Source organism: Plectropomus leopardus, chromosome 11 (assembly GCF_008729295.1).
Source record: "Plectropomus leopardus isolate mb chromosome 11, YSFRI_Pleo_2.0, whole genome shotgun sequence".
Classification (NCBI taxonomy): domain Eukaryota; kingdom Metazoa; phylum Chordata; class Actinopteri; order Perciformes; family Serranidae; genus Plectropomus; species Plectropomus leopardus.
In genome coordinates, this window is record NC_056473.1 from 22,418,566 (window position 1) to 22,442,183 (window position 23,618).

Sequence of the window (23,618 nt, forward strand, 5' to 3'; positions counted from 1 at the left end):
TTTTTGAAAACTCAAGCGTCTCTACCGTAGACACAGATGGAGCACTGAAGCTTCTACAAACTTGCAGCTCACACTGTGAAACATATTTTTACAACAAAATATAAAACATGCTTGGTCCTCCTCGCTTTCTTCCTGGATGATTTAAGCTTGCAGTTTCTGCCTCAACCATCTGACCCGGGCTGTGTGTTTCTAAGCTCCTCATTGTCAATTTAAAACACCAACCTTAAATACAGTACAGGAGGCTGACACACAAACTCATCCTCCATGGGTACGATGAAACATAAAAAGCGTGGGCTATAACTTTTGCAGCCATCTGTCGTAGCCAATGTGTCTGAGCTACTGGAAATCAAATAGCACCCAGCTCTGCTGTGAACATGAACTCTCGCATGGCAGACGACCAAAATTAGAGACGGATGATGGGTGGAAGTCGGGTCGTGTTTCTGCGTATTTTCTAAATGCACTGGAGTATGTTGTAAATTACCATCTTTATCTTGTCTCACAGTCCAGTCAAGGACTGCGAGCACTGGGAGTACTTAGATCATAAATTATTTTTCTAGCCGTGTATTAACAGGAGAATGGTATGATTTATCTGCAGACTTCCTCCTCATCTACACTCTGTTGGTTGTTGTGCAGTTTATCTGATGTTTTAATACTGTGTCTTTGCCTCCTGTAGGTATCCTGTACGGCACTATGACACTAGAGCTGGGTGGGAAGGTTACCATCGAGTGCGAGAAAACAAAGTGTTTCACAGAGCTGGAGTTCAAACTGAAGGTCTATTTTTGAACAAGTTAAAATCAGTAATATTTGTTCAAGTACTGAAACTGTTTTTTTTTTTTGTTACCTTTCTTATATAGTCAGCAGTCGATACTGTAAATGTAAGATAACAGCAGTTTTATTAAAGGTGTTATTCTTTGCCCTGCAGCCTTTCCTTGGAGGCTCCTGCTCTGTGAATCAGATCAGCGGGAAGATCTATGTGGGAGAGGACCTACAGGCCACCATTGATGGGCACTGGGTGAGAGCTTTTACCCAGTTTGTATCCCTCTATCCCTGCCTGCCATCTCAATCTCCCTCTTTAAGTTCATCTTTCAGCATCCTCTTCTGTCACTTACTCGCTGCCACTCAGTATTCAATGATTCACGGTCGTAATTAGAGGCAGATTTAGTAATTAGAGGATTTGGGAGCAGCAGACAGACAGAGAAGAGCTGTTTAGAGGGCTCTCACAGTGGGCTGATGGGTCGGATAAAGTCTGGTGATGAACGTTTCGTGTTTTGGAAATTCTTAACAAAACTATTAATATTTTCCAGTAAGAGTTAGGATGGGACTTAACATTTTGTTGCCGTTGCTGTATTCAGGACAGTGAGGTGTTCATTCACGAGAAGCGCTCGAGCCAGCAGGAGACATTGTGGAACCCAACCTCAGAGATTCGCAGCAGGCGCCTCAAGAGACAAGTGGTCCAAATAAACCAGCAGGGAGAATTTGAGTCTGAAAGGTAAAACACGTCCTTACTTCTCAAGGTCATTAACTGAAGGAAACAAACATTAAAACAGGAGGCGCTCGTCTTGTCGTCCCTGTATCTTTGCTAGTATGCTTGTCAGCATGGACACAGCTCTCACTTGTTATGGGCTTGCTTGCTTGATATCATGCACGAAAAAAAAAAAAGATGTGGATTCAGTTTTAGCTACGAGGAGTCAGAGGAACTAACCATGTCGGTGGAGGAGAGGAATTCTCCCCTTTTAGTGAAGTTAGTAACTTAATCACTGATTCCAGTTAATTAATTTGAGTTAATCATTGAAATTTAAAGTGACATCATACAGATTAAGAAGCCTTTTCAATCCTTATATCTCAGTGTTCATGTTGTCCTCCATCTTTGTTGCCATTGCCATACAGATATAGCAGCAGCATTGCTGCTTTCTCTGGTAGTTATTTTTAAATGAGGACAGGGTTTCTGTCGTCCTAACTTGGTAAAACCTTAAGTCTCTGTAAAAGCTAAATTCGGAAACATCTTTTTGTAACACCAAAAATCCCAAATGTCATCCTTTACTGAGATAAGCTAGGATTTCAGACATAGGAAGTTCCTGCTGTGGAGCTGGCACACCCAAATGAAATGCTGCCATCTGTGACGTTATCAGCCACATCTGTGCTTGACAGGGTAAAAATGTCCGCTGCGAGAAAGACCTCTATCCACATATCCACATCACAAGCAAACAATTGCAAAACTACTGCTGACTTCAGTCACACTGTGCAAATTGCATGCCATGGGTTCATGTCTTTTTTAATCTGCTTTCGACAGACTGTGGCAGCATGTGACCAGAGCCATCATGGATCGGGACCAGCTGCGGGCCACGCAGGAGAAGTTTGTGCTGGAGGAGGCTCAGCGGGCAGAGGCTAGGGAGAGAGGAGACAAACCCTGGGTCTCGAGACTTTTCCACCAGGACCCAGTCACCTCCGAGTGGACCTACAGGCACATGGAGTATGAACAGATACACACCATGCAAATAAAACACAGAGATGCACACGTTTCTGTCTTTTTAGTTCCGATTTTAGGTCAGTACAACAAGGATTGAGTTGTAGAGTAGGTAGAGGAAAAACATGGAAATAACAACATGTAAGGATATAAATCAAACTGCATCCACGGCTTATTATACTGTCTTGTATGGTAGCACAAGGCCATGGGACCCCGAATGCTGTCTGGTTCAGTTTGAGAAGGACGGAGTGGTTCAGACGCACGAGAAAAGCCAGAGGCCACACAACGGACTCTCCTACAGCCACAGCTGGGCCAGCCAGCAGAAGGTAAACCAGACTAATCTCACACCTCCAAACTAGAGCTTTGCTCATCTATTATTGATGGTTATGTCACTGACATTTCATCAGAAGGAAAGGTCCTCTGCTTCCTGTCAAGCCAGACTGCCCCTGGTATTTGGGTGCCCCATAATCACTAACAAGCATGATTAGGCTCTTTCCATCTCACTTGTTTTTTGCTGCAGTGATGCCCAGACAGCAAAACCCCATTTTCATTGCATCAGCCAGCAGATCACTGTCAATTTGTCTGCAGTGAAATTTTAGTAACTCACACTTAAGATTCTTCTGCCTCTTCCCAGGCTGAGGTGAATGGGAAACGAAGGAAGGCCAGCAGCCAGCCGTCCAGCTGCAGCCAAAACACAGAGAGCAGCAGCACCACACCAGAACCCACACACGAGTCATCGGACAATGAAGGTTAGGCACTCACGCGCGCACACACACACACACACACACACACACACACACACACACACACACACACACACACACACACACACACACACACACACACACACACACACACACACACACACACACACACACACACACACACACACGCACATGATCAGAACCATCCATCCATCCATCCATCCCTTGTTGTCTGCTTATAAAGGTAAAATGGAGCATGAGATGGCTTGGCAGTTCGATGTGGCATCTGCAGTGATGCGGGTGCTGCGCCGAACTGTCATGGGTAAGAGGGAACTAAGCCAAAAGGCAAAACTGTTCATCTGGTAAACTGAATGAGATTGTGGATACAAGCAGCTGAAAAAAGTTTTCTCCGGAGGGTGGCCGGGCTCAGCTTTAGAGATAGGTTAAAGGGGGTCAGACATCCAGAGGGAGCTCGGTGTTGAGCCGCTGCTCTTTTACATCAAATGGGGCCAGCTGAGGTGGTGCGAGAATCTGATCAGGATGCCGCCTGGGCACCTCACGTTACAGTTGTTCTGGGCACTTCCAACTGGTAGGAGGTCCCGTGGCAGACCCAGAACAAGCTGGAGGGATTATATATTTTTGTCTGGCCTGGGAGCACCTTGGGGTCCCTCAGGAGGAGCTGGAAAGCATTGCCAGGAAGAGGGAGGACTTGGAGTTCCTTGTTCAGCCTGCTGCCACCCCAGCACTCAAATCTAAAAAAGCTTAAATTACACAACAGAAGTCTTATGTTATCACCTGTCCTGTTCCCAGGATTTTCAAACCAGTGTGCACGGTGCAATAAAGAGGTGAAGGACATCGCCCTGATAGAGGCCTCCATCACATCCATACAGAAGACACAGCAGGACATCCAGAGGTGAAAATAACACACACATTTACATACACCTTTGTGGAGGGAACTGAGATGGCGTGGACCTTGAGTATGGTGTTTGTCATTGGTTAAAAGAAACTGGTTTCTCAGATTGAAACAGTCATGGTTAAGTTGGGGATAAAAATAAACCTTTACAACTTTTAGAATTAGGCCATCTCCACAATAATACCTTTTCATTTAAAAATGGCTTTTAAAGCAGAAATGATCTCGATACACATGCGTTTTACCACAGTTTCAGAAATAATCGTCGTCCATAATGCGTGCCTGAAAACGCGTATCACATGACCATTCATTTACAGTAGGCATGCATGTGCCAATGTACACAGAAAGCAGCTTATTTATAATGCGGTTGCTTGGTTTTCTTTACTTGGACCTACGAAAAGGATGAAAGTTTGACTGAAAGTAGCAAAATATGAGGCGGTCAAAGTGGTGGAAAAGAGATTTGAACTGGTTGCAAAGCATATATCAGTGCGGTATTGGCAGCATTATCCATCGCCCAAGAAAGCCTCAGCGATGGGAAAGGAGTGACGTTACCCCCACAGGAAGGATGAAATCCCAAAAGGTATGTAGAACTCGCTATTATGTTTTGGCTTGACATGTTGTAACAGATAAGAAGCAAACGTGGATATTTGCGTCATTACTTCCAAAAGTCCCTTTTTCGCCCGTCCAGATTAAAATGCATTTCCAGAGTTTTCTAAAACAGGGTCAGCAGCGTTTTCAAAGGTCTCCGTTTTAGGGGTTCCAAAACGCCGGAGTAGTCTGTACACTAGGCATTAACGTAGCCATAGTTATGTGTTTTTAAATGAAATGTATTAGTGTGGATGTAGCCTCAGAAACTCACACATTGATATTCATTATTAGATCAATGCAAAATGGTGACAGTGCATCTGTTATCAAAAGTAGTGATAAGTACAAAGTATAAGAAATAACTACAGAACCGCTCTCAGTTGTAAGTGGATTGTCTTTGATGTTTGATATTTGTGATAATTTTACAAAGTTTATACTTAATTCCTGCTGAGCGTTGTTTCACACTTGAGCCTTTTCTCTCCCTGTAGGAACCTGGCGGCTCTGAGTCGTCAGCTGACTCGTCAGAGGGCGACAGATGACAGCGTGTCACTAACGGGCCGTCACTGTCTCATCCTCTGCGTCCTGCTCCTCTCCCAGCTCCTGCTCAACTACGTCTTCACCTGAGCCACTTCTCAGGGAGGAGTTTCCCCCCAGCACTGATCTGGCATCAGATTCCTTCAAAAAGCACAGACTCAAATCAGCAGAGGAGGGCAGAGACCTCAGATCAGTGTTCGGAGGGCAACTTTGTCCCTTTTGTGCCCTCTAATAAAGGGAGGGGCACTCAGACATTAAAGCAATAAACACAGCCACAGCCACCGCCTGTCAGTCATCTGCAGAGAGGAACAGCACCCCCTAGTGTAGCCAGACTGAAACAGCACCGGCACCCGCGCACTTTGGACAGGAAAGGAGGGACGAGAGATGAGCACGGCTAAAAAAAAAGATTTTGAATAAAAAAAAAAAAAAAAACATGATATGTAACGTGAAGATGAAGAATGATTTTGCTAAATGAAATGACAGAGAGGATGTTTCACCATTCCTTAGTATCTTTTTATATTGCCCTGCAATACTGTATATCTGTTTGTGTGCCTGTGTGTGTCTTGTCCGTACCTACATCCTACCTACAGTAGGCCCTATGGGCGCAGGCAGATCACCACTTGGACTCCTCCTACTCCCCTTCCACTCCAAATTTTGGGCCTTAACGCTGAAGCCAAAAAGAAAAAGAAGAAACAAAACGAAGAAGGAATATCTTCCAACAGTGCAATTCTGCGTGTTTTGTATCGATGTACGCTCCAATACACTCTGTCTCGTCTTTTAATGATGATGATTTTACCAAAACAGTATTTATAATCTGAGAGGACAAAGAGTACTTGTTTACAGGGGGCACAGTGTGTGTTTGTAGTGACACATAAGAAGGAGGGATAATGGGAATGAGGCAGGGCAGAGAGCCAAACAGAGTGTCTTTGTATTTGTGTGCCTGTAGTGCTGTAACAGAAGGGATAATAGCATAGCACTGCTGTTGGTCTAGACCTCGACACTAGTGTGTACAATCAGTTACATAGAGAAGCAGCGTGTGTGGAGGAAGGAACAGAGGGAAAGAGTGGAAATACAAGAAGAGAAATTGAATTCTTTGGTCTAATAGAAGGGGTTTGTGTGTGCATTTTGGTCCACACCACGTTCAAGTGACTGTTTTAAGATGTAAACACTTAGTAATGAGTTATTTTTTTCTTTTAATCAATTTGTATATATTTGTCTGACGGTCTGTGTTTCAAAAAGAGATTTCAGAATGTATTTATTGGGTGATTGACCTTGACTTTCCTAATCTAATTCAGCTTGGAGGACGGAGACCAGGGGCGACAATCGCTCTCCCAGGGTTATGTGGGTTCATCATATTTGTGTATGTGTGTGTGTGTGTCTGTGTGTGTGTGTGTGTGTGCGCGTGTGAGGGAGCACATGTGTGCGAGTAAGCCATTTACAGTCGTGCTATACAAAAGCCAGATCTGTGATCTTGGTTTTTACTGGTTTTTAAACCCTTGAATTTCAGTCTTCATTGCCAGTACTGATCTGCCCAATGGGAGAGAATCGGAGAGCACAAGAGGGAAGTCGACTCTTTGAATGCTTTTATTTACACCTTTACTTTGTTTCTTTTCACTCTTTTCCTGTTTTTTACTCTACTGCCATGTTGTGGGAACTCTACATGCCAGATATTTTTGTCATTTTTGAACGAAACTACAGAGAACATGATGTCGCCCGATGTTTTCATTCATACCTGTTGCGTACTGTAGCACTACAGTAAAACATTTTAACCCTGTAACTGCCCTTGGTTCTCATTTTTACCTTATTATAGAGAAATGTCTCCACTGATAATCAAAACAATGACAAACACTTTACAGAAGGTTATAGTTCAATCTTTTGTCAAATGTTCTCCACCAGAGGGAGATGTTGACGTGGGTAAACTGGAAGTGATCAAAGTCTTGATCACATTTGTGAAGTGATTTCCCTTTACATAACTAGACTGCAGCAATCAAACTTCAAAATCTCTCATGTGTCTTGTACAAACAGTTGTGGGAAGTAACTAAGTGCATTTACACAAGTACTGTACTTAAGTACTATCCTAAGTATTTTCATTTAATGCTACTTTCTGCTTTACTTTATTTTAGAGATAGACATTGTATTTTTCACTCCACTACATGTATTTAAGGGCAGTCGTTATTTTCCAAATAAAGACTTTACATTCAAAACATATGAGTTCTAAAACATGTTTCATTGTTACAGATTTAACCGCTTAAAGTATATAAGGTAGTTAAAATAGCTCCACTTTGAGCAATGACAACATAAAATTGCCACTTACATAAATATAAATAATTATAATCCAATAATATAATACCTCCAGAGATCATCTTGAAATGGGATGACAAGATAGACTGTACAATAAATCACACCCGCCGTGACTTAAAATGTTTGTGGACCGGGGGTATAAAGTAGGGATGCCAATAGCCCCTTCTTTACTTTCTACTCTACTTTAACCTGACCTTCATTGTGATCTCTACCGCACACCTGTGAAGTTTCATGACTGCATCTTACACGTTTGTGATGTCACTGTGACAACATTTCTCCACACAGATGCGTAAACACTGAAAAATGCTCAAAATATCTTCTGTGGTACTTCCAAAGGCTTGGATATATATCTATATCAGGGTGTAAGCCTAGATATCATCCTAGATATTGTATATTGTAATATCAAAAGTGTCATCTTTTCAAAGGCTGCATTATGGCAAAATGATTTCCTTTTCTGAATTTATCAGACTGGTATAGCTGTCTTGTTATTTGTCTTTACCCACTTAGTCACTACATCATCATTACTAAAGATATTTGTCTAAGTCTCATTGTGTAAATATTTTATGAAAGCACAGATGGTCAACCTTTATATCTTTTGATACTTTTAGTACGATTTACTGCTAAAATGTATGTACTTTTTATACAATGGCATTTTGAATGCCAGACTTTTTTTACTTGTATTTACTGGTATTTCTACACTGTGACATTGTCTCTTACTGAAGTAAACCATTTGAGTACTTCTACAAATGACAGGGAATGTTAGACTAGACAAAAATAGAAGGTAACTACAGGTGACAATCCCTCCCTAAATATAACGAAGATCCTGACAGCAGCTCAGACACAAAACGTGGTGACAACTTTGGTGGTACCATTTTTGTGTAAACTACATGAGGCTGAGATGAGCAGGTGAAAATCTCTCTGTAGACGCCACATGGATCAACATCATTGCCACACACACAGATTTAAGCCCCGGTGAGGGGACCAGATTGTGTTTGACAGCCTCCCCAAAAAGCAGAGGCCTGTAGAGAGAGTGATATTCGGGTAAATTATAACTATTCAGTGTCTACTTTTCGTTACTCATACGCCGTCGGTGAGCCCCTTTAAAGTCAGAGGCTGTGACAGATTTATTGTGGATGAAATATTTTATTGTTGCGTGTTAAGTTCAATCAGAATTTCAATTTGCTGTGTTACGTTTGACAACCTGTCACTTCACTCTTGCTTCTGGGTGAGATGAACTGAACAATGGCACTACGCAGTCTTGTTCAGCCACTTTACAGAGAAAGCCTTTGAAGTGTAATAACATGAATACCCAGCATATCAAAGTGTCAAATCTGTCCAAACAGAGATTAATCTGCACATGTCGCTATGTGTTTGTGGTTTTAGTGCTCATTCTAGCTACCTGGAGCCATTGAACTCGTTTGTCACTTAAACTTTAAGTTGTTAACTGCCAACTCTGCATGGGTTATAATGATACTGTAGACATTAATACAGCCTGCGGCAATGCCTCAAAATCTCTGTCACAGCAAATTAGTGGGTTAATTAATGGCTTTAGACCTTTTGAACCTCAGAAAATTGACTTGATTTCTTTCAAAAACATGGTAGGAAGGCAATGAGCAATTTAACAAGAAAACACCCAAAAATATTTTAAATATTTTATTAATTAATATTATTTGATTTAATTGATTTGATTAAATTATTAAAAAGTTGCAAGAATATTACATAAAATAAGCAAAAAAAGGAAAGAAAAGTAACAGAACTAAAAGAGGAAATTACCTGAAAAATTGCTAAAATGTGTGTGTCTCTGTTTCTGTAACCTAATTTTAAATATGTAATCCTAACCATTATATAGTTTTCTTGATATCTTTTGCTAGTTAATGATTCTCTCTATCTCTCTTTTTTTTTTTTTTTTTAGCACATTTTCAGGTTATCTTGACACCTTTTACATATTTTTTTTCAATTGGCATGACATTTCATGCCTAGTTACAGACTGCATGTTTTTCCGTGTTTTGAAAATAACCAAACCAAGTCGCTCGCATTTCAAAGGTGTAAATACTTGTGGAAGTCATCTGAATGGTGTACAAAAAAAACTGATGTTGGTCCAGGTTTCAAAGTGTTCATTATGCCTTCACTTAGCAGATATTTGCTAAAATGGGGATTGAACCCAAAGAGTTTCTCCTTAATTCTCCTTGCTCTTCGCCTTGGATCTAACACACCAAATCCACATTTCCATCAACTCTTGTTCAAATCTGAAGAAGCTAGTCACATGTTTTGTTTTCTATTGAGGCGGCAGAGTGGGCAGATTGGTAGCAGGCTAAAGATCAAGGGGTAATCTCCTCCCCCTGTGGTTTGTTTCTAGTCTCCAGAGTTAGCTGGATGTCTGAGTGGGTGCACACTGGACCATTGTGTTGTCTGACTGTATGTGTGGGGCTGACGGAAGGAGCGACAGTCCAAATTAGGCCAGAGGAGGGTGCGTGCGTGTTTATTTTCCAGGCAGTAAGCGCTCCATCAAAGGAGGTTCCTTTCAGTGTTTGTGACTTGAGTTTGTAACAGTTTCCCTTCCCTGGATCCTTCTTTGTATGTCTCCATGTGTGTCGGTGTGTGTTTACTTCTCCTGGCACTGGACGGGCGAGGGGTGTAAACACAGTATCCCACACACTGGCAGCATCAATGAATACACTGAGGGGAAAATCAAAACAACACTGAGTCAGATGGAGTGGAGAAATCAGCCTATGACATCAACTAGACTCAATTCATTTTTCAAAAGTTTCTTTTCACTTGACAAAATATTTCTCCAGCGCTGGCACAACACTAACACCAAGTGTGGAGAGGTCTGGCTATGCAAGACTAAAATGTTTCTGGGAAAATAATTTCTTATTTGATATTTTGAGAAATATGTTGGTTTGCTTTCTTGCCTACTGCGTAGTCAGCTTAGCAATGGTTAGCTCAGCCAAGCACAAAGATGGGACACAGCCTGGCTCTGTAATAGTATTAACCTACAAGCACCTCTAAACTTCATTAATTAAGATATGTCCTATTTGTTTGACCAGAACAAAAAACAAAGAGACCTGGGGACCTCAAAAGGCGGCCAGTGGAGAGTCAAGGAAGTTATTGCACTTGGCCAACAAAGAGTCAGAATCAGCACATAATCCCTGTGTAAAAGCACTCACCCCCTGCAGGGACACGGATCAGGGTCGGGTGCATTATGTGCCGGGCAGCAGGCCAGGGCCATGGTTCTCTGCTGGAAAACGTTGGATTATCCCCTCTGGGTGGGGAATGAGTTTCTGCCCTAAGCGAAGGAGTTCAAGTATCTCGGGGTCTCGTTCACGAGTGAGGGTAGAATAGAGCGTGAGATGGACAGGCGGTTTGGGGCGACATCTGTATGTGGGCTCTCCGCTGGACTGTGGTGGAGGTGGAGCTAAGCCGGAAGGCAAAGCTCTCGTTTTACCAGTCCATCTATGTTCCAAACCTCACCTTTGCTCATGAGATCTGGGTAGTGACCGAAAGAATGAGGTTGCAGATACAAGCGGCTGAAATGAGTTTTCTCCGCAGGGTGGCGGGACTCAGCTCTAGAGATAGCGTGAGGAGCTCGGAAATCTGGGAGCAGCTCGGAGTAGAACCGCTACTACTTCACGTCGTACTTCACGGGGCCAGTTGCGGTGGTTCGGGCATCTGATTAGGATGCCTCCTGGGCAATTCCCGTTAGAGGTCTTCTGGGCACATCCAACTGGTAGGAGGCCCTGTGGCGGACCCAGAACACGCTGGAGGGATTACATATCTCGTCTGGCCTGGGAACGCCTCTGGTCCCATAGGAGGAGAGATTTTGGGGTGCTCTGCTCCACCTGTTGCCCCCGCAACTCGGCCCCGGATAAACGCAAGAAAATGGATGGATGAATGGAAAAGCACAAATTTACATTTGAAAATAAGATTATATAATAATAATGACTTCAATTCAGTACCATTAACAATTGTAAATTATCCATATTTCCTGTCACCCATGGTGTCCCCCAGGGTTTGGTGCTTGGTCCCCTTCTCTTCATCCTTTACATCCTATCACTTAGATAGATCCTCCGTCTCCACGTTCTTTCAGTTAAATTGTTATGCAGATGACACTCAACTTTACCTTTCCTCCAAGACCATCATTGCTTTCCCTGACTCCACCATCATCACCTGCCTAACTGACAGTAAAACATGGATACAAAGCAATTTCCTCAAACCGCAGTAAGTCAGAAGCCCTAATCATTGGCCCAGAGTCCTTGACCTGTCCCACCCAGGTTATCTCACTCAATATATCTCACTCATGATCTCCCCATCCACCCAAGTCCTCAACCTCAGAGTTATCTTTGACTCCACCCTCCAAGATGTCAGCCACATCTTTTTAATAATATTAATATTTTAAAGACCATTTCAAAAATCTTTTTTTAATCTGAGCCCTTATGTCCCCACTACTTCTCAACACAAAGTGACACCCTTAAAGAGTGGTATCAATATTTCCATTTAAGTCTATGCACAAAAAAAGTGCAGAATTCCCCAAATATTTAACTATTCCTTTAAATTTCAAACTGATCATATTGTGTTACATAAGTAATTAGGATTTCTAATAATAGTCTAACTTCAATGTTTTTTTTATTTGGGCCTAAGCTTCTTGTCAGAAATCTTAGCTGTTATGTCTTTATTGGCTTTAGCACTGAGACATACTTAGACATAAATAATCCTTTTATTCTCTCTCTATGATCCATGATGTCCCCACCCTCTCCTCCTCTGTATTTTCCCCCCAGGTAAGTGCATGAGAGGCCAGCTGCACCGAGGCGTGTCTTGCTTGTTTTGGCTGAAGGGCAGCAGGAGTCAGGTCGGATGTTTGCTCTGTGGGTTGCCACCTCTGTTGCAGCTCAGGCCCGTCCCGAATATACAAGAGGGAGACAGAGACAGAGACATAGACACAGACAGAGGACTTGTCCAGACTTGCCTTTCAGAGAGTTAAGGAAAAGACAGAGGGCAGAGAGAGGGAGCCTGGCAGTCTGGTGCACCCTCAGGCACTGTGTGTCATGTGTCTATTTCTTTATCTGTGCTGCGGGAGATCAGATGCTGTCAAGTTAACTCTGCTTTGTGAACCAGTAAATCTCTGCTGACATCTTGATTTCAACAGTCCTGTAATGTAGGTGGACTCCCTGCTATCAGCATCTCCTTCTGTTACTGTTACTAAAATTGGTGGAAAGTAACTAAAGAATTGTACTTTATTACAATTTTAAAATACTAGGGCTTTACTTTAACATTTCTCTTTTAAGCTACTTTATATTTTTGGCAAAACAGCCTCCACCCAAGGTCCACTTTCTTGTTCTGGAGCTTTTGACCCTAACATATGGCCTTCATCAACAAGTGAAACTTGGCCCGTTTGCGTCGGATAGTGGATGTTGAAACTTTTCAATTTTCTGATTCTAATCATTGTTGGTTTTATAGTTAAAGACAGCTCTGTCCCCACTTAAGGTCAACTTTCTCGCCTGTTCTTGAGCTTTTGACTGCATCAGAAAATGATGATGTGAAGAAGATCAGGTGATACAGCTGTTCGACCTCTATTAACAGTTGCAACAGCGTGGCTGGTATTATTTTCAACCTGTGAGAGCAAAATGTGGTCCTGGTGGCATCTTTTGTTGCTGTTATAGCTGTGGCCACGTAAGCCGTTTTTAGTACTTTGCCAGGCGTTTGTCTGTCTGTCAGTGCCATTTATTAGTTAACAGTAAAAAGTGACAACAGGTTATCGTTAGTTTGTTTCATGATTTTTTTGGCTCTGTCAACACAAATTGTTTTGCAACCACTTGAACAGACAGCTGTTGCCTAGCAACACATAAACATTTTCCAACATACTACTTTGCTAATCTGTGGAAAGTCAGTCTTCATGTTATGTGCAGACCAGCTACTTAGTGTCATGTACATTTAACTACGTGTTTCCAGAGAAATAACAATCTGTTAACGGTAGCTTTGTGAATGACATTAGTGAGTTTGATCAGACAGTACGTAACTCCAGAGTGTGTCCACTCTCTGTCATGATCTCTGTCACCTTGAGCCCCGAATAAAACTGTTTCTGATGGTGGCTCTCAGGCTGTGGTTGGTGTAAAACTAGCTTGTCCCTGCCTCACTGCACATCCTCGTAATATCATAGACAGCTGGTGGACCAAAACCCCTCCAACACAGCTGCTTCCCTCCCGGGCTCCAGGTCGAGGGTTTTTTGAATCTGGCAGAATTTTGCTCCAGTAGTTTTGAGCGAGACAGGATTTCCCTGCTCTTCCAACACAACACAATCTACAGTTATGGTAAGATAACTACCGACCGTTAATGTGAGCCTAATTAAGGGTTTAAAACAGCTGTAAAGTGGAGTGATACATGCAGAGTTAAAAGTCACAGTGCTGTATATCAGCACTCACAGAATGCCTCTTGACCAATCAAATTACTTGGTAGAACTAACTCTTGTAATTCACCATACACACCAATTTGGTGATCCCATTGCAAGAGGGGCTCTAGTTCTGTCCTTTATACATACTTTATACTCCACTAGATCTCTGAGGCAAGTTTCTGGTGCAAAGTCTAGAATGGCTGTTTAATGTTGATGTGTTTAAGTTTGCCAAATTTTGTCGCAATAACCTGGAAAACAAGGCAATATAGATTATTTAATTAGAACTTATTTTGATTTTTCAGTGCTACAGAGAAAATCCATGGACTCTGTCTTGCAGGATGATGATTTGATTATGATGCTTTTGTTTCCATTTTCTGTTTTCTTAGTGTTGCCTTAAAAATATGTGTATTGGACTCTAATCCTGGTTTGTTTTTTTATTGTATGGTGTCTTGTAAACTCTTGGCATGACACAGTAGTAAAAATTAATTAATTAATTAATTATTTCATTCATTCATTCATTCATTCATTCATCGTAAGACAGGGGAGTCTCAATGTTGGTTCTACTCTTTTACTTTCAAGAAAAATTTTAAATGTTGGACTTTTACTTATGATACAATATTTTTTACAGTGTAGCATTGGTAATCTTCCACCACTGGACTATTTAAATGAAAAAGTTATCTGATTACTGTTTTTTATTTAATTTTTAATCTTCTCTTGCCCAAACTGTTGTGATTATCAGAGACAGTATAAAACCCTTAAATTTAATCTCATTCAGTTTGATGTTATTTAATCTTAATTTATGTTGTATGAATCATTCTAACTTAGTATTCACTGAGCCTGACAACCCCAATTACCCTGAAAAGATAATGAAACCAAAGTCAAACATTTTGGTTTCATCTGTATCGACTCATCAAACCTGCCCTTTCATGATTCAAAGGCTGAATCATTAACGATTCACTATAAAAGGAAAACTCTTGAAGGCGAGTACCGATTTGTTGGGGAGGCTGCGGCTATTCCCTGCCTGTCTGTTGCTGTGCCAACCACCCACAGCTTTTGATGTAATTGCGAGGAAAAGGATACGAGGCGGCCTTCTTGTGCAGACAGGTAGACATGACCTGTTAAAACACAGACCGAGGAGGATTCAGAGAGGATCAACTACTTCTTTTACCTCCCAGCTGGATTAAACAATGCAACATTTTATCCGCAGCGGAGGTTAAAAGTCCTAAAGCAGTGAGGTGTGATAATGAACAATCTCTCACTAATGTACAAAAATCACCAACAAACAGCATTGACCCAACCTTCAAATACAGTTATTACCGGTAGTGCTATGTCATGCTTTGCTTTGTTGCCATGACGGCGGCATGCTGCTCTTGTCTAGTCTTGTCCCGGAGCGCTCGGCCCATCCCACAGTTAAACAAGACAAACGCTCAGACGGGACTTATCACCACTTCACTATAGCTTTAATTGTCTTCGGAAAAAAAATGGCCTTCATGTCTTGTCAAACACAGAAAGAAACTGTAAGACGAGGGAGTAATTGATCATTTTTATTACATCACTTAAACATTTATGAACTGCGATGTCACAGGAGGAGTGACCTTTGACCTATACAGCATGTGTGCCATCCTGTCACCGTTTGAGGATGTATGGCGTCTAAATATAGCTGTGTATGGCGTGCCAAGATTATGCTCATATCCCTGTTTACATATGTTAAAAGCTGCTGTCGATTGATCTCTGCTTCCTGCTTCCTGTCTGTGTCTCATCATTTTGTCCGCTCAGCATTGGTCAGTTTGCTCAGGGAAGTGTGATCATTCTACTGATCCTCTGATTTACTATACAAGTTATTCTTTCTCTTCTCATCTCCACCCGTCAGTCAAACAGTTGCTCATGATCTAATAAACAGGAGAGTGAAAGCTGTGACAAGAGGTCACAGCTGGCGTGTACATGCGTGTGTGTGTGTTTGAAATCCTATACGGACATCATACTTGCTACCAGGATCATTGGCAGCATTAACATAGAGATGTGACAAAGGGGAGTTTGTTGCCAGTATGTTGTTGTTGTTGTTTAGCAAACACACCCCTGGGAAGTTACAGACACACAAAACCAACAAATATATTACTGGACAAACCAGAATTTGTTAGGGAATGTACAAAAACCTGAATCCATCAAAGGTGTGGTGTCAAGTTAGACTTGAGTCACAAATTTGATGACTTTGGATTTTTTTTTAAAAAAAGACTTGACCTGGACTGTAGCCTTTGACTTTAAAATAAATGATACCTTACCCCAATCCAAAAAGTTCAAACTGTCACAAATTAATATATTTCTCTTTAATTCCTGAGTCAACTACCATTAACGCTAATTATTCCCAGCAAACTGACACTTGACCAATCCAACAGCATCCAGTCCAGTTGCAGGAGAGAATCATTAAGAACTAACGTTATGCTACTCAGCACCAGCTGGAAAAAATTATACAGAAGATTATTTAATTTGGGTACAAAAACTATGGGTGAAACATGCAGGTGGAAAATTAACAGACACGCAACAACTTCCAACAAACTTATTTTTACAAACAAATACAAATCTTAAAAAGCATTTATGACTTTTGTAAATGCGATTTATTATTACTCTGTAGAGAAAATGGCATTATAATTGGTAAAGAGCAAATTCTGACTTGTTTAAGACTTTGTTTACGACTTGGGATTTGACTTAGAACTTGACTTGCTTATCTTAACTTGGGACTTGAGCGCAAAGACTTGATAGTTGTGACTTGCAAAACAATGACTCAGTCCCACCTCTGTCAGCCATACACACACACACAAAAGCCACAATTTCACAGTGAAAAGATAATAAATAGCATTGCACTTACTGACACAAGCACACACAGTACATTCAGATGTTCTACCGTAGAAGCCTTTGTTGAAGGGGCCATGTCCTCTGCCGCAAGATCCTGACCCTAGTTAGAGAGACAAGAAGTGTGTTTGTGTGTGTGTGCTTGTGTGTGTGTGTGTGTGTGTGTGTGTGTGTGTGTGTGTGTGTGTGTGCGTGCATCAGCGTGTATGCACACTGTATGTGGCCTGCCCACTCAGCTCTTCCATCCACCGGCCCAGATTCCAGTGGACCTCCCTGCTCGGGTGTTAGAGGGGGCGTTGGGGTGGGAGAGCAGGCTTTGAAGGAGGCTCTAGTGACTCATCACCCAACAATCTACCCACCCTTCATGTCCTCTAACCCCCCCCCCCCCAAGTATCTCCATCCTTGCTCCAATCCCTGCCCCTTGTCCTCTGGCACCGATAGCCGTCACACAGCTCCACGCACACACACAATCGGCAACCCCTGACTGAAGAAAAGGGATTCTGTTTCAGCAGATCAGGGATTGTGTGGACCGAGCCACTGTGAAAGACTCCTCTGTGTGTGTGTGTGTGTGTGTGTGTGTGTGTGTGTGTCTGTGTACTGTATGTTATTGTGCATGTTGAACAATAGCTCATCCAATATCTCTCGGTTTCAACCACATCTGGAACAAGTTTTATCAGACGAGATCTCAGTTTTCATATTTAATGTTCTAACCTGACATCCTATTCTCTGCTTTCATTTCTCCTGCTGGAGTCATTTTTTATGTCTCCTTGGAGGTTGTGTAAAACTACACCACAAAGTATGGTTCCCACAGCTTAAACTGGTCATGCCCCCCACTTTTAACTGGTGTGCGAACACACATCTGCGTACCTCATGGGGACTAAACCAGACATCTGCACCCATGTTTTAGCAATTGGTCCAGGAGATGTGTATGTTTTTAACATACTGCTGTGTGTCTGTGTTCAGTGCTTTCATTAAAGATGACATCCAAAGGAGATGACATCATTCGTTCTTCCTGTCTGGAGCACAAAGAGCAGAATTACATTTTCAAAAACACTCTGATTTACAAAACATCAGAATAATTTGCCTCTGCATTCATGGGAAAATGTTTCCAATAAATGCATTTTGAAATTAGCATGAAATGTGCTCTGGCTCAAGGTCTGTATCATGCACTTTTCAGAGTTCACTGTTGTGAAACAGGGTGGGAACAAAAGGGGACCTTGGGCAAAGAAAGGTACGCTGCATAGGAGAAGAGAGCTATTTTGTGCTTTGCTGTACCTTCAGACCTCTTTTGCAAATAGTCCTCGCTCATAGTTTTGCTCCTGAGGCAAAACCTTGGCCAGTTTTAAAGTTGTGTTTGAAGAAAAAAGCTGTAGCTCTTCTTAACTTTTTGCTTAACAAAAAAAAGCTTCACTCAATACCATGACTTGAGATGTAAATTTCCTCTCTTGCATATAAATTACACAGCGGTGTAATTTTGTGTAAAATGCCTGTGTTTACACTGCTGAAGTGTGCTTTTGCTGCATTTTAAGCGTGCTGTCTAATTTGATTAATGCTGACCCCCAATACAACCGTAGCCTATTTGGCAAAAGGTTGCCACTGTGCTCAGTCTCAGGGCAGCATGTGGACAGAGGGGACCATTGTGAGTTTCCCTGCTTCTTGGGAAAAACCCTTGAGCCATGACAAACAGGATTTCCTCTTACTTCAGGCTTTAGTTTTCCCACTTATAGAAGATTTACAAAGGAGCTACTTACTGATGTCACATAAATTGAGCTTCAGGCAGCAGCAGGTTTAATGAGGTCAGAGTATTACGGTGTCTTGTGATTATTTATTAAAAATTCCATTGGCATTTCAGATGTTAAAAATATGTAATAGACCTTTTTCACAGCAGACACTATGGTCATGGCAAGAAGTGCACAGGTGTGATTGATGATATGAACGACGACTGCTCCATTTAGCAGTTCCACTTCAAAGGTGATGGTGTTAAAAAATCTGGCTCATTTGAGCCATTATTTAAGTAATCACTTCTACCATTGCTTTTCCTGCTGTGACACATCACAATGTCTGCTGTGAGAAACACCTATAAAGATCAGTTTAACTATTAAACTCAACCACATACCAAGATCTCACTTTGTACTCTGCATATGATCTGTTCAATGTTGTAACTTAGTTACAACTTTATCCTTATCCCTTTAACAATCAAATAATAATTTAAACCTAAAATATTGTGACCTTGAAAACATACTATACTATGATTTTTTTGAGGATATACTACACTATGACATTTTGATGATATTTTAATGGCATGTTGTACTGTGTTGTTTTTCTTAATATTTTAACGGCATACTATACTATGATATTTGTTATGAAATAAAATAATTCAGACATGAAACTGTGGAAACTGTGTGGATTATCTTGAGTAACCACATTGCTATTTTTTTTCTTTTTTTTTTTGTTGCTTTGAGCTCCAGATGGTGAGCGCCATCTAGTTTCATTATAGACCTATTAGAAGGCAGACATCTCTACAGGTGATATCTCTAACACTCGGCACTTCCAACCAAAAAACTATCTAAATTCATAAATAACACTACAGCAATACAGAAAATGCATGTATTTTTGATTTTCGGATAATGTCTCCTTGTAATAATCAAGTAGGCCTTATTATTAAAACCTGCTCTGATCAATATTTCTATTAAAGATATTTCTATGACAAACAATACTATGACACTTTAACTTGTAATATGATTACATACTATGCCTTGGTGTTTTGGTGATATTTTGAATGACATACTACACTATGACACTTTCATGTTTTTTTTTTATGGCAATGCATACAATGGCATTACAGTTATACAATACAATTTAAAAAAAATTACAAGCTATACTGTGATATTTATTTTTTTATATTTTTATTTTAATGACTTCTTTTTAGAGACATAGTACACTGACTATTTTACATTTTTTTATATACTATATTGTTACGTTTTAAGATTTTTTTAGACATACTATAGTATGACTTTTTCTGATATTTTGAAGGACTTGACATTAAGGTATTTTGAACAACACACTATGCTATGACATTTTTGTGATATTCGCAACAACATACTATAATTACTTTTTATATCTTGAGCGACATACTATACTCTTACATGTTCATGATATTGTCAGCAGCATACGATGCTATGACATTTTTATATTTTGAACAACATATTGTATTATGTCTTCTTTAAAAGATATTTTGAACAGCATACTATACTGTGACAGTTTTTTTTTATATATTTAACAACAAACTATACTATTACTTTTTGTGATGTTTTTTGACATTTTTCGTAATGCATTATGACATTCCATGCTGTGACATTTTTTTTATGATTTGGGATGAAATACTTGATACCATGACATTTTTTCATCATTCTGGACGACATACTAGACTATGATTTCTTTTCATGTTTTTCTATGACATACCATCCTTTGACTTTTTTTTTTTTTTCACGATTTTGGACGACACCTCTCTTGGACTGCAACCTTGCCGTGGTGGAGAGGCAAGGTGTACCCCAGTGACCCTAAGAGCTATGTTGGAGGTGGGTTTATACCCCTGGCAGGTTCAACCAAACAGGACAGGTCAAAGGGGAGGAAGAAGACAAATGCAGTCCCTGGTCCTCCAGGTTGGGGGCTAGGGGTACCCCACCCTGTAAAAAAAGAGTCAGTTATAAAAACGTTGACAAATGAAAACCAAATCCCAAGCCTGGCTGAAGATGGTGCCCCAGTGATGGGGATTATAGACACTTCCCAGACAAACCTGTAAGGGTTATCTACTCCAGACAGGAAGACAAGGGAGCAAGGCACACAGAGAGAGTGACCATCAGGATGGCAAAGGACACTAGAAAGGCCCTGACTGCATGGAAAGCCATCAGCTCTTGCCTCATCTCAGCCACCTTCAATACCAACAACAGGAGAGTGAAAGCCCAAATAATCCAATCTACCAATGATGCAGATGATGAGGTCTTGGCCAGGTGCTATGACACCTTGAATTGTCTACTTGGTAGTATTGGAGCCAGAGCCCTCACTATCCCGATGGGGGATTTCAATGCCAAGATTGGGGGCCAAAACAGGGGATATGAGGTGGCAATGGGAAAACAATGGAGTTGGGAAGATGAATGAAAATGGTGAGATGTTTACTGAGACCTGTGTCAACAACAATCAAGTGATTTGGGGAAGTATATTCCCCCACATGACAATCCACAGAACAACTTGGGTGTCTCCAAACCACGTCACAGAAAACCAAATAGACCAAATTTGTATTTGTAAAAAGGTCAGGAGGACCATGAAAGATGTCAGAACAAGAAGAGGAGCAGACGCAGCCACAGACCACCACCTCCTGGTTGGAAAATTCAAACAAAAGGTTAAAGAGCCACCACCACACCAAAAGTCAAAGACTGAAATACAGCACCATTTACCTCAACAACACCCAAGTGGCAAAGAAGTTTAAGGACATCCTCTCAAGGCAAAGTAGCGAGCTACAGCTGAAAGGGAGGGAAGGATAGACTTCAAACGAGGAATGAGAACACCTAAAAGCTGTGAGCTAGCCTTAGGAAGGAGGACCCAAAAGCACAAGGAATGGATGACTCCAGAAACTTTCAACATAATCCAACAGAGAAGGGAGCTCAAAGGAAAAGTGAACAACTCTAGAACAAGAACAGAAAAGGCCCTGGCCTAAAAGGAGTATTATAGATACCACAGATAAGTGCGAAAGAATATCTGGAGGGACAAGAGAACACAGGTAGAGAGGCTGGCAAATATGGCAGAACATACGGCAACTCAAAGAAAAATGAAAGTGCTGGATAACATCACAAGGAAACTGTCTGAGACACTCACACAATCATAAACCAATTGGAGACAAGAAAGGCCAACTGCTTTCAACCCAGGAGGAGCAACTTGACAGATGGGCAGAGCATTTTGAAGAGGTCCTAAACAGGCCAAGGCCAGCAGAGCAACCACATATCCCCAAGGCCAAGACACCACTGCAAATATAGTGTGACAGACCAACAAAAGCAGAAATAAGGGTGGCAATCAACCAGCTGAACCTGGCAAGGTTGCCGGTCCTGACAACATTCCACCTGAAGCCCTTAAAGTAGACCCAAACTTGTCTACAGACATGCTTTACAGCATATTTGGTGAAATCTAGGAAGAGGAAAGGACACCAAAGGAATGGGCAGATGGTCACATTGTGAAACTACCAAAGAAAGGTGACGGGAGAAAAAAAGACCTAGAAAAGACTACAAACAACCGAGTGAAATGGAAGTCATTTCTCAATGGCCTATGCTCCTTGGAGGGGCAAAGGGCCTAAGTTATGTAAGTCACGATACCGTGACATTTTTTTCATGATTTCGGGTGACATACTATACTCTGAAGTTTTTTTCAAAATTCTGGACAACATACTATACTATAGCATTTTTTCATGATTTTAGACGACATAATTATATTATGATATTTTTTTCATAATTTTTAACGACATCCTATACCAGAGTTTTTTTCATGATTTTGGACAACTTACTATCCTTTGATGTGTTTAGATCATTTCTGATGACAAACTATACTATCAACTATACTATTTTGGACGACATACTATCCGATGATGTTTTTAAATACTTTCTGACGATATACTATAATATGGCATTTTTCATACATTTTTACTACTAGACTATGGCTTTTTTTTTTAAGATTTTGGACAACAGACTATACTATACCGTTTTTTCATGATTTTGGACGACATATTGCACTATGAGGTTTTTCATCATTTTTGATGACATACTGTACTATGATGTTTTGTCATCATTTTTGACAACATACTATCCGATGATGATTTTCAGGACTTTGGATGACATACTAACCTTTGACCATTTCAGATAATTTTTGATGAAACGCCAGAAACCTCAGTATTTAGCATGTTGAAAAATTGGCCAAAAATTGCATATGCAAATGATACATTATAGCTTGCACAGAAGTGTCATAGCATACAAAGGCTGGAAACAACATATTATAGCTGGCAGAGACGTGTCATGGCATACAAAGTGGAAATTAGCGCTAAAAAAGGTCAAAAACCTCACAATTTAGCATGTTGAAAAAATGGCCATAAATCGCATGCTATACTATGGCGAAAAATGTCACATTTTGACCGTTCCAAAAAATGGCTGGAAACAACATTTTATAGCTTGCAGAGACACGTCATAGCATACAAAGTGGAAATTAGGGTTAAAAAAGGTCAAAAACCTCACAATTTAGCATGTTGAAAAAATGGCCAAAAATCGCATACTATACTATGGCGAAAAATGTCAAATTTTGACCCGTCCCAAAAATGGCTGGAAACGACATATTATAGCTTGCAGAGACGCCTCATAGCATACAAAGTGGAAATTGAGGCTAAAACATGTTGAAAACCTCAAAATTTAGCATGTTGACAAAATGGCCAAAAATCGCATACTATACTGTAGCGAAAAATGTCAAATTTTGACCCGTCCCAAAAATGGCTGGAAACGACATATTATAGCTTGCAGAGACGCGTCATAGCATACAAAGTGGAAATTAGCGTTAAAAAAGGTCAAAAACCTCACAATTTAGCATGTTGAAAAAATGGCCAAAAATCGCATACTATACTATAGCGAAAAATGTCAAATTTTGACCCGTCCCAAAAATGGCTGGAAACGACATATTATAGCTTGCAGAGATGCGTCATAGCATACAAAGTGGAAATTATCTTTAAAAAAGGTCAAGAACCTCACAATTTAGCATGTTGAAAAAATGGCCAAAAATCGCATACTATACTATGGCGAAAAATGTCAAATTTTGACCGTTCCAAAAAATGGCTGGAAACAACATTTTATAGCTTGCAGA

The 23,618-nt window shown here is 40.8% G+C and overlaps 1 protein-coding gene across 2 annotated transcripts in view; it reads left to right on the top strand.

Moving 5' to 3' along the window:
• osbpl5 (oxysterol binding protein-like 5) overlaps positions 1 to 6,971 on the top strand; it is a 54,048-nt gene extending 47,077 nt beyond the window's left edge. For both annotated transcript variants that reach the window (XM_042495535.1, XM_042495536.1), the window contains 8 exons: positions 674 to 771; positions 923 to 1,012; positions 1,353 to 1,489; positions 2,291 to 2,470; positions 2,661 to 2,790; positions 3,099 to 3,213; positions 3,979 to 4,081; positions 5,152 to 6,971. In XM_042495535.1, the coding sequence (XP_042351469.1) occupies positions 674 to 771; positions 923 to 1,012; positions 1,353 to 1,489; positions 2,291 to 2,470; positions 2,661 to 2,790; positions 3,099 to 3,213; positions 3,979 to 4,081; positions 5,152 to 5,287 (989 nt within the window). In that variant the 3' untranslated portion in view covers positions 5,288 to 6,971. The remainder of the gene's footprint in view (positions 1 to 673; positions 772 to 922; positions 1,013 to 1,352; positions 1,490 to 2,290; positions 2,471 to 2,660; positions 2,791 to 3,098; positions 3,214 to 3,978; positions 4,082 to 5,151) is intronic.
• Positions 6,972 to 23,618: the final 16,647 nt, after the last annotated feature.